The 17,162-nt window shown below is 39.6% G+C and overlaps 1 protein-coding gene across 1 annotated transcript; it reads left to right on the top strand.

Annotated features, from left to right (window-relative positions):
* The first annotated feature begins 10,459 nt into the window (after window positions 1–10,459).
* Window positions 10,460–16,555, top strand: LOC135626426 (calreticulin-3-like). Its single transcript, XM_065131691.1, has 14 exons — window positions 10,460–10,622; window positions 11,668–11,775; window positions 11,920–12,112; window positions 12,462–12,720; window positions 12,825–12,881; window positions 12,953–13,000; window positions 13,220–13,306; window positions 13,392–13,449; window positions 15,174–15,241; window positions 15,373–15,468; window positions 15,550–15,606; window positions 15,839–15,940; window positions 16,184–16,219; window positions 16,308–16,555. The coding sequence occupies exons 1-14, from the start codon at window positions 10,496–10,498 to the stop codon at window positions 16,317–16,319; spliced, it is 1,308 nt and encodes a 435-aa protein (XP_064987763.1). The 5' UTR covers window positions 10,460–10,495; the 3' UTR covers window positions 16,320–16,555.
* The last annotated feature ends 607 nt before the right edge of the window (window positions 16,556–17,162 follow it).

Consider the following 17,162-nt stretch of genomic DNA (forward strand, 5'->3'; position numbering starts at 1 on the left):
ACGTCGAACATCGACTATCACGTAGGATGTGATGATACTAACTAGTTAGCTAATATTATGAAGAGAATGATGATTTCTTTTAGTATAAATATGAAATAATTATCCAAGAGAGTTTCTTACAGAGATCTATAAAAAAATTTATGTGAGAGAGAAACCAACCACTTCTCCCTACAACAGCTAATTGGGGAGTGAGATACTAGACATTTTGATAGAAATATCCTAAACTTCTATTGAAAATTTATATTCAAAAGACAAGTGTTTTGTGTTTTCCTCGTGAGGTTGGCAAAACAATCACATATTCTAATCAACCACTCTCCAATGAAGCAATCAATCAAATATACGTAACCTTTCAAAAAATAAAAATAAAAAGAGTCAAGCATAAAAGAAAATATGAAAATGCGATCCCTAAATCATATCAACCGATGTCCCTCTAAAGGAGAGGATGACAAATGAATTGAGTTGTAAGTTGGAGCATGAATTTTTCAAAAGTTGAAGGATATGAGTACCTTGATAATTTAAGATACACTCATTATTCTTTTTTTTGTCAAATTGAATAAGTGTTTGGAGGCCAATGAAAGAAACTTTCATGATTTGTGTGCTGGTGCAAGAGGCTCCCACGTTAGCGAGTCTAATATACTCGATACCGTATTTTTAAGTGTAGATATTATTTTCCTCATTTCAATTATGATAGTTTTGTCCTAAAAAAGAAATCTCAGATTATACTAAGTTCCCTCTCAATGATCCGTTCAAAAATCGATTAGAAAATACAATATTTTTCAAATTTTATTATGTTTGGCATGTGATACTCTTTATGTCACATCGCGAATTTATAAAAAAAAATAATAAATTAATATTTTATTATCCATAATTTCATAATAAACTTTTTCTTTTATTTTTTAATTCAAATCCTTATCTTTACCCTAGTAAATATTCTATTAATTAGAAAAATGATTACATCTTCTTGATAGGGTCATAAGTCTCTTTTATCCAAGCTTCAAATCTATTACAAAGCAGTAGATTACTCTGAAAATAAATATAATATAAAATATATCAGCAACCACACATGCGGGTAGGAATCTCAGAAAAAATCATAAAAATAATCTTCAATATTCATGAAATATAAATAAATATCAATAATTCAATAAGAAATGATAATATATTGATTCATCATCAAACTTGTGCACTAGAAAAACGATGATAATTTCTTACATAATAAACAAAATCATACATCAACCACATACATAATAACTAGGTAACAAAGGCGTACATCATACCCGATGGTGCACTCTTCCAATAGCGGATAGAGAGATATATTCCACAGGATGGATTCCTTTCAATAGCGGATGGAGATAATCCATATCACACTCCCAGATGGAGTGGTATCCCTCACCTACCTAAGTGGGGACACATTTCTCCCAACAGCGGATAGAGGAATCGTCTAACCATCACGTCTGACGGTCCGCTAATCCTCGAAGGGAATCGTCATACCTGCCCTCGGCAAGGATATATAAACATCCATAATCGTTCATTTACACTCATACATTCACTCATATATGCATCGAGAAATCAATATGATTAAACATTATGAGATATCATACTTGATATAAATCTACTAGACTATGTTCATTGGTGGCTTTGCACTATGGGCCCGTAGCTCCTTTCATATGTTACACTTCCAATGTGAACCACTAGTCTAGTCACATCTGCTCCATAATAATAATCATATCAATATCATAAACTTAAGAAAATAGAAAACTAATAATTATTTTTAAATGACATCTTCACATAAAACCTTTAAATTTATCAAATCATAATGGTATGAAACATCAATCTTTCAATAGTTTTCAATCAATCAAAACCCTAATTGGAATAGCTCAATTGACTAAAACCAAACTCATTTCGATTATGATCTAATGGAACCAATCTCAAACCTTATAGAACCGGTCTAGAATCATCAGAAACTGGTCTAATCTAGATTTGATTGATCTCGATTAGGTCAAGTAGGTTTAAACTAGTCAAGTTAGTTTAGAACCACCATAAACTAACTTTAACTGATCAAACCTATTTGATTTAGTCAATTAACGAGCTCAAACCATTAGAGGGAGAGGAAATTAGACTATGTCGTATAGTGCTAACCTAAATCGAACCAACCCACCTAAGTCTTAGACGGGTCATATACGCTGCATATGTCTGTTCCAAGTAATAGGTTGAGTTGAGGTACAATAGACTAAATAGAAGAGCAACGATATGTCTAATGCCAATCGCATAGTTAAGCAAGATTAACTTCATGGACTAAGCTAAACCTTACTTATAAGTTGGGCTGAGCCTTACCACTGAACTAGGCCATACTTGGCTCGCGAGTTGGTCGTACCTAGACATATGAGTTGGGGTCGTATCTGACCATATGGACTGGGTCGTACATAGCCGCATGAGTTGAGACATATATAGCCACATGGACTGGATCATACTTGGCAACATTGTCACGAACGGTCGTCGCGTACCCGCAACAACTCCATTCAACGAATCGTTCGTCATTCTCATCTACATGTACAGTTATTTGGCCGCCTATTTTGCCTTGGTTTTGAGTCATTTTACTTGTAAAAATATAATTTCGAACAAGTTACAGCGTTACAAAGCGACCGCTCACCGAACTGAGCAAAACAGCCCAAAACAGCTCTGTTTTCGTGTGCCGCGGGCTGATTTCTGGAATCTGCCTCCGCTCACCAAAACATCAGCCATCTCAGCCCCTTGGAACCCCCCGGGTGGCACAGGGCTGGATGGGGCTTTGGTATAGTACCGGGCATTGAACACTCATTCGCAAGTTCGCACGTTGCCTTGACGGGAACTTGTTGTCATGCCCGGAACTCGGTGAGCAGTTATTTGTGGGCTTGTAGCTGTTCGTTCAACATTCTAAAGCCCTTGTTTTCCTCCTCTCTCTCTTTTCTCTTGTGCACGTAAGGTGCTCGCTGAATTGCTTGAAAAGCTTCCCCTCTTTTCGTGAGACGTCGGGACTTGTCCGTCGCTCGTTCTTTCGAACTAATCAACTTTCTCTTTTACAGGTCCTTCGGGACCTGCGAGAGGTCACAAGTGGGCTGATATTTGCAGAGCAATATCACAAGGGCGAAGCGCGACTTAGGCAACGCAAGCTAAGTTCGCGTCTTGGCCGCAAGGGTGCCTCACGCCTTAGGCAATTCCAACTAAGGCTGTGATATTATGGTATCAGAGCGGGCAAGCACTTCGAACGAGTAGCAAAGGAACTTCGCAACTTCGCCATGGCAAAGCATCATGGTGAATCCAACAAGACGGGGCAAGCCGGACCCTTGCCCCAAGGAACCGTAGGTGGGCTGCATGTGCACACTCGCTCTCATGATGTTGGAGCCGCTCAAGAGGAGCGCGACAATGAACATGATGAGTGAGAAGTTGGCTACTCTCCGCGAGCGGAGGAGGCACAATCTAGAGCACCAACTGGGAAAAAGAGTCACAAGGAGAGACTCACAACGATGGAAACCCGCCTGGATGTTCTTGAAGCGAGCTTGGAGGAACTCTACAATGGCCAACAAAGGCTTATTGGGGTAGAGAGTTCGCAAGAGGAAGCGGAGTCTAGGATCGACAAGGTCAAGGCCCTAACGAGCAACTGTCTGATGACACCAAAGACTCCGTGCAACACTTACAAGATGTCATGGCGGAACTCACTTCAAAGGTGATCATGCTCACAAGAGCACTAAATGCGGGAGGAAGCAACACCCGCGTTGCACCACCACAAAACTTGAGGGCACCCGAGCCTCATGGTTATGGAGGGGTCAGAGATGCCAAAGAGCTCAAGAATTTTCTGTTCGACATGGAACAATACTTTCGAGCTACGAGGCCCGATTCTGAAGATACCAAAGTTTCTATAGCAATAATGTATCTGAACGGAGATGCAAAACTTTGGTGGCGAACCCGCTGGGAGGAGATCCAATAAGGTCGGTGTCGGGTTGACACATGGGAAGACTTAAAGCGGGAGTTGATAACTCAGTTCCTACCTGAGAACACAGAGTTTGTCGTAAGAAGAAAGTTGAGACAACTCTGCCAAAGTTCCACCATTCGAGACTATGTGAAACAATTTTCTGCACTAATGCTGGACATACAGGACATGTTCGAGAAGGACAAGTTGTTTAGCTTCCTCGATGGTTTGAAGCCATGGGCTCAACAGGAACTAAATCGAAGGAATGTCACTGATGTGATCGGGGCAATTGCTACTGCAGAAAGGCTCACCGACTTTGTTTCCTCCGAAGACCCAGGGAGAAGGAAATAATCTTCAGGCAATCGCCCTCCAAAACACTCTCGAGGGAAGGAGCTCGGGGGCGAACAAAAGAATAAGAGTTTCCATAAAGGGTCAAGCCCGAAAGGCAAGGTCCCGAAACCTGGCAGATGCTTCTTATGTGGAGGGCCACACATGGTGAGGGAGTGCCCACAAAAATAGGCACTCAATGCACTAACAGCTTCTATCCACCCTCCCAAATCGGACAAGGGCAAGGCTGTCGCCCTTAGTTCGAGTAGTTCTGAAGCCAACAGCGACGATGAGGAGTCACAAGGACCCCGGATGGGAGCTATGCGTTTGTTGAACGCCCTACGGGGTCAAGTGGGGGAGAACCCGAAGACAAGGCAACAAAAAGCAAGAAGTGGCGAGCTAATGTATGTTGACATCAAGCTCAATGGCCAAACAACTTGTGCAATGGTAGACACGGGCATTACCCACAACTTTATAGCTGATCGAGAAGCAAAGCAACTTGGGTTGATATTGGAGAAGAGCCCAAGTCGAATGAAGGCGATGAACTCGGAGGCCAGGCGAATCTCCGGGTTGGTGAAGGGAGTCCCCATCAAAATCGGGACATGGAGCGGGAACACCAACATGATGGCAGTGCCATTGGATGACTTCCAAGTGATTCTTGGAATAGAGTTTATGCACGCAGCGAAGTTGGTGCCAATGCCGTTCTTGAACTCCCTATGTATGATGGGAGGCGACGATCCCTACGTAGTTCCTGTCTCTCGGAGAGGAACAAAGGAACCGCAATATATATCGGCGTTGCAACTAAAGAAAGGAGTGTGAAAAGGTGAATTAACCTTCGTGGCTGCGATGAAGCTAGAGCCACTTGACGAGAAGGCCAGTCAAGAACCTACTATAGTGGCAAACGTCCTGAAAGAGTTCAATGACGTTATGCCACCCGAGTTGCCGAAGACTCTTCCACCACGCAGGGGCATGGATCACAACATCGAACTGGAGCTAGGAGTGAAGCCTCCAGCGAGACCACCCTACCGCATGTCCCCGCCAGAGTTGGCAAAACTCAGGAAGTAGTTAGGTGAACTACTAAGCGGTGGTCTCATCCGCAGCTCTAAAGCACCTTTCGGAGCTCCAGTTCTCTTCCAGAAGAAACAAGATGGGAGCCTCCGATTATGCGTCGACTATCGAGCCCTTAACAAAGTGACAGTGAAGAACAAGTATCCCATCCTGCTCATCGCAGACTTGTTCGACCAGTTGGGCAAAGCTAAGTATTTCTCGAAGCTCGACCTTCGGTCGAGGTATTGGCAGGTACATATTGCTGAAGGCGACGAAGTGAAGACTACCTATGTGACCATGTATGGAGCGTTTGAGTTCTTAGTGATGCCTTTCGGCTTAACCAATGCTCCGGCCACGTTCTGCACTCTCATGAACCAGCTATTCAAGGAGTATTTGGATAAGTTTGTAGTCGTCTACTTGGATGATATCGTCGTCTACAATCAAACGCTCGAGGAGCACGTCAAACACCTTCGGACAATTTTCAAGGTTCTTAGGGAGAACACTTTGTTCGTGAAAAGGGAGAAATGCTACTTTGCCCAAACTGAGATATTATTCTTGAGGCATCGAATCGGTGATGGCTCCATTTGGATGGATAAGTCGAAGGTGCAAGCGGTTGCGAAATGGCGAACTCCAAAGAAGGTGCCAGAGTTGAGATCCTTCCTTGGTTTCGTCAACTACTATCGACGCTTCATAGCGGGGTACTCGAAGCGTGTAACTCCACTGACAGAGTTACTGAAGAAAGAGCAACCTTAGAAGTGGTCTGATAAATATGAAATAGCATTCCAAGATCTGAAGGCTGCTGTTATAGAAGAACTAGTGCTCAAATTGCTAGACTATGGGGAGCCTTTTGAAGTCTATACAAATGCTTCGGAATTTGCTATTGGGGGAGTACTCATGCAGGAGGGTCATCCGGTGGCCTACGAGAGCTACAAACTCAACGAGACCGAGCGACAGTATCCAATGCATGAGAAGGAGATGACAGCGGTGATCCACTGTCTACAAGTTTGGCGACACTATCTCCTCGGATCGCGATTTGTGCTGAGGACGGACAACATCGCTCTGAGCTATTTCCAAACTCAAAAGAAGCTCTCCCCAAAGCAGGTGCGATGGCAGGACTTCCTAGCTGAATTTGATATGGCAATGGAGTATAAGCCTGGGAAGGCAAATGTCGTGGCCGATGCATTAAGTCGGAAAGTGGAGTGTGTGAATGCCGCACAATTGGAGGGCGGAGGCCAAGCAAGTCAATTGCACTCCAACTTCCTTTCCAGGATCAGGGATGGACTGTATAGTGACCCCCGGGCAATTATCCTGATGCAACTCATCAAAGAAGGTAAGACACGATGATTCTGGGTCCAGGAGGGACTCGTTTACACAAAAGGGAATAGGGTTTATGTTCCCCGAGTAGACAATTTGAGGCGTGAACTCTTAAAAGAGTGTCATGATTCCCTTTGGGTTAGACACCCAGGCAATCATAGAACGTTGGCTCTCATGGAGAGGGCCTTCTACTGGCCGAAAATGGGGACTGATGTGGAGGAATATGTTCGAATATGCCTTACTTGCCAACAAGACAAGGTGGAGTAGCGGAAGCCGATGGGACTTTTGGAGCCGTTGCCCGTACCAGAAAGGTCGTGGGAGAGCATTTCCTTGGACTTCATATCAAGCTTGCCACTTGTAGGGAGACTCGGATCGATACTCGTGGTAGTCGATCGGTTTTCAAAGTATGCAACTTTCATTGCTGCTCCCCTATACTGTTCAATAGAGGAGGCGACCAAGCTGATGATGAAGGATGTGGTGAAGTATTGGGGAGTCCCGCACAATATCATTAGTGATCGAGACGCTCGGTTCCTAGGACGATTCTGGACCGAGTTATTCAAATTGTTGGGGACAAAATTATACTTCTCTATAAGCCTCCACCCCCAGACGGATGGCCAGACTGAAAGGATAAACTCGCTCCTAGAGCAATATCTTCGGCACTATGTGAGTGCCAACCAACAAGATTAGGTGAAGCTATTGGACATTGCCCAATTCTCCTACAACTTGCAGTGAAGCTCTGCATCCAACAAGAGCCCCTTCGAGATCATTACTGGACAACAACCGTCGACTCCACACACCATGGCCATTGGGTATACTGGGAGTAGTCTATCAGCCTACCATTTCACAAAGGAGTGGTATCGAAATGCAGATATTGCGCAGGCTTACTTGGAGAAGGCGACAAAAAGGATGAAGAAGTGGGCAAACTTGGGAAGGCGACCGCAAGAGTTCAAAGTTGACGATTTGGTGTTGGTAAAGCTCCAACCAGCATCACTCCAATTCTTTAGGAACAAAGTCCACAAAGGATTGGTGCGCAAGTATGAAGGGTCCTTCCCAATTATCAGCAGGGTAGGCAACGTCTCTTACAAGTTGCAGCTGCCGGCATGGTTCAAAATTCACAACGTTCTTCGCGCCATCAACCTAAAAGCCTACCACTCGGATCCGCAAGATGCTTCCCGAAGTGTTCTAACTCGGCTACCTCCCATCACAGCCTCCTACAAGAAGTGAGTTGAAACCATTCTAGTGGATCGCAAGATAAAGCTACCCAATAGAGCTGAGCAAACAAAATACTTGGTGAAGTGGCGAAAGCTTCCCCAAACTGAAGCCAGTTGGGAGCCTGAAGATGCTTTGCGACATGAAGAAGAAATCATCAACAACTACCAATAAGCGTCTACGAGGGCGTCGACAATTTAAGTGGGAGAGAATGTCATGAACGGTCGTCGTGTATCCGCAACAACTCCGTTCAACGAATCGTTCGTCGCTCTCATCTACATGTACAGTTATTTGGCAACCTGTTTTGCCTTGGTTTTGAGTCATTTTGCTTGTAAAAAATGTAAGTTCGAACAAGCTGTAGCATTACAAAGAGACCGCTTACTGAACCAAGCAAAACAACCCCAAAACAGCTCCGTTTTCGTATGCCGTGGGCTGATTTCTGGAATTTGCCTCCACTCACCAAAACGTCAGCCATCTCAGCCCCTTAGAACCTCCCGGATGGCACAGGGCTGGATGGGGCTTCGGTATAGTACCGGGCGTTGAACACTCATTCGCAAGTTCGCACGTTGCTTTGACGGGAACTTGTTGTAGCGCCCGGGACTCGGTGAGCAGTTGTTTGTGGGCTTGCAGCTGTTCATTCAACCTTCTAAAGCCCTTGTTTTCCCCCTCTCCCTCTTTTTCTCTTGTGCACACAAGGTGCTCGCTGAATTGCTTGTAAAGCTTCCCCTCTTTTTGCGAGACGTCGGGACTTGTCTATCGCTCGTTCTTTCGGACTAATCAACTTTTTCTTTTACAGGTCCTTCGGGACCTGCGAGAGGTTACAAGTGGGCTGATCTTTGCGGAGCAATATCGCAAGGGTGAAGCGCGACTTAGGCAACGCAAGCTAAGTTCGCTTCTTGGTCGCAAGGGTGCCTTACGCTTTAAGCAATTCCAGCTAAGGCCGTGACAACATGGGTTGGGTCATGCTTGGCCACATAGATTGGGTCATACCTTGTCACATGGGCTAGCTCCTACCTGGCCACATGGGCTGAGTCATGCCTAGTCATATGGGCTAGATTGTACTTTGACACATGGGCTAAGTCATACATGACCACATGAGTTGAATCGATATGGTCTAATAGATGAACCTGACTCAAGTCAGGCCCCAATTAAACTTCTCTTAAAATAATTAAAGAATGACTCAAATCTATTAATTAAATTCATGATCTTAAATTTAAAACTAATTATATTATAGAAATTCACGTATACTTCTTAAAAACATAGATATATCTAATTAAATAAATTAAAATTATTATACTAATCCAAAAATAAAATTTTAATAATTAAATTAAATATTAAAATTTACTTAAGCTTAAGATATCAATATAAATCAAATAATCATTCTAATATCACAAAATAATTATCATTATTTATCAATCATGAAATTTTGAAATTAAACCATCATATCATAAAATTATAATAATCTTAACATTAATATTTCAAAATATAAATCAAAACTAGTTAAAAAAAAGAAAGGATCTTACCTCTCTTCGCTATTATCTTCTTGGGAAGTATTATCCTCAATCTACTATAATATTCATTTCTTATAGTTCACACAAAAATGGAATGTAAACTATTTACTTCATACAAATCAAATCACTCGTTAGAAAATAAATTAATTAATAATTTAATTGATTAGCAGAATTTTTAATTTATCTATGTGATTAAGAAAATCAAATTTAATCATTTTCTTAACTATAATACACAGAAGTTAATAATAAAATAATACATCATTTATAATAATTAATTTATGTTAAGGAAGAAATTATCAGTGATTACACTTTATAATCTCTCCATGGTAATTAAACTCTACTGATCTCCTTACATATTATATGCTGGGAGGTGTAGACTCCAAATATTCCAGTAATTATCTACATTATTATAGCGGCTTCTTCGTAACACTTGACATGACGCCAGCATGATTGTTATTATGTTTCGTGGCGGCCAATCAACATTATAACGGTTCCGATGCGTCTGTTACGGTGTTTATAACACGAAGACGCCGTCGTCTCGTCGAAGGACTTTGACTTCCATTTTCGTCTTTCCAAGTCTACGTCGGAGAACACGTCGATATTCACACGTGGTAGTCTCCGATTGATTAAAAGCGCTTCACAGCCTTCCCAGGAGTTGGAGATCATATGTCTACACACTTGAACGGAGAACCCAAAACTACACCTCGAAGTTGATACGTCTAATTCCCTCCACACGCCTTCTGTTCCCGGGCGCTGTGCAACACACAAGTGGATTTTTGCTGTTATCTAAAGGTTCCGGTCACGAAGACTTGCAAGTCTTCGCACACGGCGGTCGCCTCGTCACTTGGTTAGCGATTCGGCCGCATTCTCACAAGAATACCCAATTACGTGCTGTTAATCACAAAAGTGCCATGATGTGTATATGACGAAATCCATGTACAAATAAATATTTTAATAAAAGAATTATTTAATTGGTAAAAATAGAAAAGAACATTATTTTATAGACATTTTCATTTGGAGATAATTTTATTAGTGGAGGGGTAAAACTGCAGTTTATGAGTTTCGGCAGAGGCTTTAAAGAGATACCGCGTTCTATAACTATGTGCTGTCATGGCTCGGCTAGTTTCTCGGCGTTAGGCCGAAGATGGCGCAACGGCCCCTGTTGGCTCATCACCCGCTCTCAAAGCTTAAGCTAATGCTGCTGCTGCTCTCCCTCGCGCTCTTTCTTCAGCTCTCGGCATCCGAGATCTTCTTTGAAGAGCGATTCGACGGTATCGATCTTTCCGTCTCCCCAACTTTCCTTCTTTTTTGTTAGAATTTGATAGTTCCATTTCGATGCAATCCAATGATCTTTCCGTCATGGAAAGCTACAACTTGTGCTTCCTCTTTTAGAATTTCATGATTAGTCGTTTTTTTTGGGTTTCTAAACTTGGAATCGGTGAGTCACCATTTAGTTCCGAAGTTTGAGTTATGAGGAAGCAGAGGAGGCTCGAATCAAACCCATACTTGGAAGAAGATTCCTCTTTTGCTTCGTTTGGTAGCTGAAATATGCTATTGATGTCAAGCTGATGCTTGTGTCGGATGCCTGCTAGAAGACTGTTAATGGCAATCATGAACTTGAGTATGTAAAGTAGATCGTCGGATTGATTTAGTCAGAATTCTGGGCAAGTCCAAATTTTGAGATGATCATGGAAAAGCTATACTTTTTTGTTATCTCTTTTGGAATCTCATGATTAGTCAGTTCTTTTTGGTTTCAAAATTTTGACTTTAGGGTGATGAGAAGCAAGAGGAGACCCGGGTGATTACCATTATCAGAAAAAGATTTATTTTTTCCTTCATTTGATAGCTCGACTATGCTATTCATGTTAAGATGATACTAGCATCGGATTCCTACTAGAAGACTGTTGATGCCATTTATGAACCTGATCTGAAGAGTAGATCGTTGGTTTGTTTTAGTCAGAGTTCTGGACAAACCCAAAATTGAGAATGATCCTCGAAAGTTAGGTGGGGTTAGTTGTTTAAAATCTAAAAACCGTGGAATCTCTAGATCATAATTTCAATCTAAGTGTGCATTTTGTTTTGAGAAAACATATGAAGATGTTGTTTTTCTTAAACTGTGCTTTGTGGAAACTGTTCTTCCATGATTTTGTATTGTCTATGTCTATATTCTGAGGTTTTGAATATTCTGAAAGCTTACTGTTTCTCTGGTATCTTGCAAGCCTAAAGGTTACCTTTTCTTAATCTTGATAATAGTTCACAAAGTTATATTGTTTCTAGTGTTTGGCTTTGATATGTTCTTTTGTATGTTTTCAAAAGATGGTTGGGAGAATCGTTGGGTAAAATCAGACTGGAAAAGGAGTGAAGGAAAAGCTGGTACTTTTAAGCATACAGCAGGAAAGTGGCCTGGTGATCCAGATGACAAAGGTGTGAAGAACCTTGCTAACTGCATGTAACATGCTCTTTAGTAGCTTTTTGACTGAAAAAAGAAATCAAAATGCCCCAAGTGGTGGATACCATTTTGCAGAATTTCTTTGTTTATTTGTCAACAATGACAATTGTTCCTTTCAGGAATACAAACATACACAGATGCCAAGCATTTTGCAATATCTGCAAAATTTCCAGAATTTAGTAACAAGAACAGGACACTGGTGGTCCAATACTCTCTCAGGTTTGAGCAGGACATTGAATGTGGTGGAGGTTATATCAAGCTTCTTTCTGGATATGTCAATCAGAAAAAATTTGGTGGGGATGCTCCGTACAGGTTTGTTATTTTATCATCAACAAATTTGTTAACTGTTACATTGACTGTTTTTTGTATCACTGCAAAACTACAGAATTGCTTTTTTCACTTTTTCACTAAACGGATTGTATGCATTGATCATAAAGTTCAGTGATATTTGAGTGACTAGGTTTATCCTAATGCATCATGGGTAATGAAATTATCCTTGTATGAAGATATATTCTTTTGTCTTGCCTGCCTTTGCTCTATTGTTATTTCTTAGGTTAAGACCTGCTATTTAGGTATAAGATTATGCTAATCGAATTATGTTCTTTCTTGCTTGCTTGAAGTCGAATGTGTTGAATAATATTTTTCCCTTTTTATTATGCAGTTTAATGTTTGGGCCTGACATCTGTGGCACACAGACGAAGAAGCTCCATCTAATCCTTTCCTACCAGGGGCAAAATTATCCTATCAAAAAAGATTTAGAATGTGAGACTGACAAGCTAACACATGTGTACACATTCATTCTTAGACCTGATGCCTCTTTTAGTCTTCTTGTTGACAACCGAGAAAGAGAATCTGGGAGCATGTATACTGACTGGGATATACTTCCACCTCGAAAGATTAAAGACACTAATGCTAAGAAGGTTCGACCTTTGACTATGATGATAATACTTTATGAAATGAGGGATACCTGTCGTTTAATACATTTTTTCAGAAATCCTATAATACATGCACTTTGCTGTTTCAGCCCAAAAACTGGGATGACAGGGAATACATTGAGGACCCAGATGATGTTAAACCAGAGGTTTGCTACATTTCGAATAATTTAACTCTTGGTATGGTTGATGATTTTCTAATTTTTGCCACCTATTATAGGGATATGATTCAATTCCAAAAGAAATTCCTGATCCAAAGGCAAAAAAGGTATGCCTCCAAAAGCTTGGAACTCATTTTATAATGCACAAGTTGCATTTTGGGAATCATCATGTTCTCCATGCAAGGATTAATAATATCAGGAAGTTTTAGCTCATTGATGACATGATCATATGTTTTGAAGTTGATTCTTTTTAAACAGCTATCAGTTTTTTTTTTTTTTTTTTGAACTATGAGGCTTAATTATTTTGGCGTTATCTTTTCGATCAGCCTGGCACATGGGATGATGATGATGATGGAATATGGAGACCACCAAAAATACCAAATCCAGCTTACAAGGGACCATGGAAACGCAAGGTTCATTGTTTCAGTAGAAATTAGTGATTTTGTGTCATGTAGATGTTATAAGTTATGTTTCTCATCCATGATTCTGGGTTCACAGAAGATCAAGAACCCAAATTACAAAGGAAAATGGAAGACCCCATGGATTGATAATCCTGGTAAGATAAGCAACATATCAAATTACTGTCTTATTCGTAGTCCAATGAGAAAATACATCAATTTTGGAGTAGTAGCATGTTTTGTTTTCCTAATATTTTGAATAAGTTGAATTGGTACTACTTAACAGCTGCTTATTTTATTGCATGGAAAACCTAATTCTTTACATTTAATGGACTATTGAACCATGGATAGCCTAAGACCTTCAAAATTTAGGGCAAGTATTTTTGGATGACAAAGAAAATAAAATGTGTAAGAATTTCCATATATACCTGATTTTCATGTTGTGAGGAAACATTTTTCTTGATATATTTTCTAGTGATAAACATAAAATATTTACTATTTATGGGGGTTGAAAATGCAATATAAGGAAGAAATTACTCATGAAGGAATAGCCTATTATAATTATGAGCATTAGTAAAAATCTTCTTGATTGCTACTCCATTCTTTTATATTGCAAAGGCATGTTTGCCCTAATGCTTTCGAGCACCCTCCTAGATAATTTGACATTTCTCATATTCTATATGATTGATACTTGAAAATTAAGTCATCCAAAGCCCATAATGCCAAGCAAAACATCCAATATAGTGAACTCACCACCTCCTCCAAATGTCGTATCTTTGTCTATTGCAAGGTTCTCAATTATGTATGTCGATAGTGTACTGTTCAATGTATAGAGTGTACCTGTACATCTATAGGTATTGTGTTTTGGAAAATTCCTGAAAAAAGGTTGGAAAATTTTAAAAAATGGTCTAGTACAGGACTCTACTGCCCTTTACCGAGCAGTGTAGGCCCTATATCAGGCATACCAATATTATACAGGCCATGCTCCGGATGATAAAGACCCTGTGTTGGGCATACTATCCAGTTTGTCCTAGTCCACATACTGGTAGGCTATTAGACTAGTAAATACTACACATACCATACCATGTTATACTGCAAACCTTGATGGTTAATATACATGATATACAACTTCTGCCAGAAAAGTAAAAGAGAAAAAGTTGTTTTGTCATTCCTCTGTTACTAAGAAAGTAAAAGGAAACATCGTTAATCATGGAAGCTCATTAGGACGCCAAATGACATCACTGAGAAGCTCCTCTTGATTGCCCACCTCTATGTGACATTGTGGAGGTAAGATGGTATTGTGCCCCCTACTGATCACAAGGTGAGAAAAGAGAATGCTATTGTGTCCCCATAAGACTGGTAGTTCTAGTAACGTTCTTACCCAGCATGTAGTTGAATGTGACATGCTAAGGAAATTCAAAGGGAACAATTTTGGGGTTACCTTTGATATGACATTTTCTATAACTATCTGTCATTTCCATTGAAGAACATTAATTTTTAATGCAACTTTTAGTCATGCAGCCTTCCATTGGTGATATTTTTTTCCTTTTCCTTAAAGCCTTAGAAAGCTAAATCTAAAGAGTTATGCATTCCGCAAATGCATCAAAAACTTTTAATAGCAAGTAAACAAGTTCATTTCCATAAATCCGGTTAAAAATTTGTAATGATTTGTTTTATCAGTTATCTTAAGTTTTGAAGAATCAAATGGAGTAATCTGTTTCTCTTTGTTTCATCCATCTTGCTCTTGTCTTTGTGTTTCAAAATAATCAAATACAATTCTTTTTTTAAAATCATTTCAACAAAATATTTCTCCATTGTAAAGATAATATTTTGACAATTATTTTAAGTTATATGGCTACACTAACCTTTATGTTTTCATCAGAGTTTGAAGATGACCCAGATCTCTATGTGCTGAAGCCTTTAAAATATATTGGTATTGAAGTATGGCAGGTAACGATTGCAAGCTTGTTCATTTATTCTGATGATGTTTGCCTTTGATTGTTGTCTTATGTCTATATATGTGACTTCTGCCTGATGTGGAGCTGAATGATGCATAACTTGTAAGCTAAATGACAACGCAGGTAAAGGCCGGTTCAGTATTTGACAACATCTTGATATGTGATGATCCAGATTATGCAAAGGAGGTTGCACATGAGACTGTTCTTAAGAATAGAGAGGTGGGCTTGCCTATTCTTTGTTGTCGATGGCTTTCAATGTAATCCATTTCCTCCTGATTTTTGTCTTTGTTTCTAATTCAGATCGAGAAGGAGGCCTTTGAGGAAGCAGAGAAAGTAAGGAATGCTAAAGAAGAAGAGGTGATGATTATTCTTTTCGAAATGCATTTTCATTATTCTCTTCTCCATTAACCTAATGACTACAGCAAATCATGAAGACCCTACCATTTGCAGCAGCTATATGGACCAGTCCCTGCCATTTAGCTCAGTTTTGGGCTTCTCCTTTAGATGTTTTCTCCATTAGCTGCTCATTTTGCTTGCTTGTTACCTGCAGTAACAGTGTAACATAATTGATTGTTTTTTCTTTGTACAGGATGCTCAAAAGGCAAGAGAGGAAGGTGAGAATAGGAAAAGAGAGAGGGGACACGATCGACATTACCATGACAGGGAGAGATACAAGGATAGGTACAAAAGGGTATGTCTATATTCTCTCCTAACCCAGAAATTTACCAATATCCATAATGCAGATCTCACAATTTTTTTGCTTGGCCCCATTATGTCATATGAGACTATTACCAGATGACTGTCTCTAATTTATATTGAGATGGAACCATGTAATTCAATGTCAGAAATCTACAATTGTTACTCCAGTTAAAAGAGTTTTCTGACTTCAAAATTCAACTAAAATGTTTTCCTAACTTGAATTTCTGATGTGCAGCGTCATCATAGAGATTACCTAGATGATGATTATCATGTAAGTCCTAAATCTCCTTTCTTTCATTACTTTCATTCTCACTTGGTGTCTTTGTGATTCAACTGTCACTGCACTGTTTTAATTGCAGGATGAACTATAAAACCATGCATCAATTCATGGAAAGGAGTTTGGTATTGTTACTGGGTGAAGTGACTGCTGGAAATGATGATGAATGTTCTCTAAACAAATATTATGTTGGAAGTTTTGAACTCAATAAAATTTCTGTCCTTGAAATGGATGACAGTTCATGTGGACTTATCTATATCAAGTTCATGTGATGTATGGATGACAAAGGCTGATTTTATGACACTAGTTAATCTTGCCTAGATTATTCAAGATGTCACAATGTCATTCTTCATACTTTTTTACTTCCAATCTTTGTTGATCAAACTGCCTTCTCTGAATTGCAATAGGATTACAGAGTAATATGATCACCCTTTGTTTTCTGTTCATCATTTGATCTTAAAATATTGTTGAGCCCTAATGTTCGAGCTATTTGGAGAGTCAGCTAAATCTTTGATAATATCACAAGTCAATCTAAGAGAAATACATATATTTAAGAACGGTTCAAATTATCATCATTTTGCTTTTTAAAATTCCATATTAAATGCCTTATATGAGAATTACATTCTCATCATTCTCTATGAAAGCAAAATTTTCACTACATAGCACAACCCATTTGGAATCACATACTCAACAAAAAAGGCTCCCCAGTCAAAATGTATTAGTTTCGTATATGCATACTTATAAATGTATTTATCCCTTCGAATTTTAATATAGTATATAATATATACTCCTCAAATAGATTTGTTAGCATCCATCAAATAAATTATAGGATTGAAAAATACTACTTTTATTAATTTTATCAACAATTCATTCCCTATTTCTTTATCTTTTTTCACATTAATTTTATTTCTTTGTAATATTTAGATGATCATGAGTA

Source organism: Musa acuminata, chromosome BXJ2-11 (assembly GCF_036884655.1).
Source record: "Musa acuminata AAA Group cultivar baxijiao chromosome BXJ2-11, Cavendish_Baxijiao_AAA, whole genome shotgun sequence".
NCBI classification, from domain to species: domain Eukaryota; kingdom Viridiplantae; phylum Streptophyta; class Magnoliopsida; order Zingiberales; family Musaceae; genus Musa; species Musa acuminata.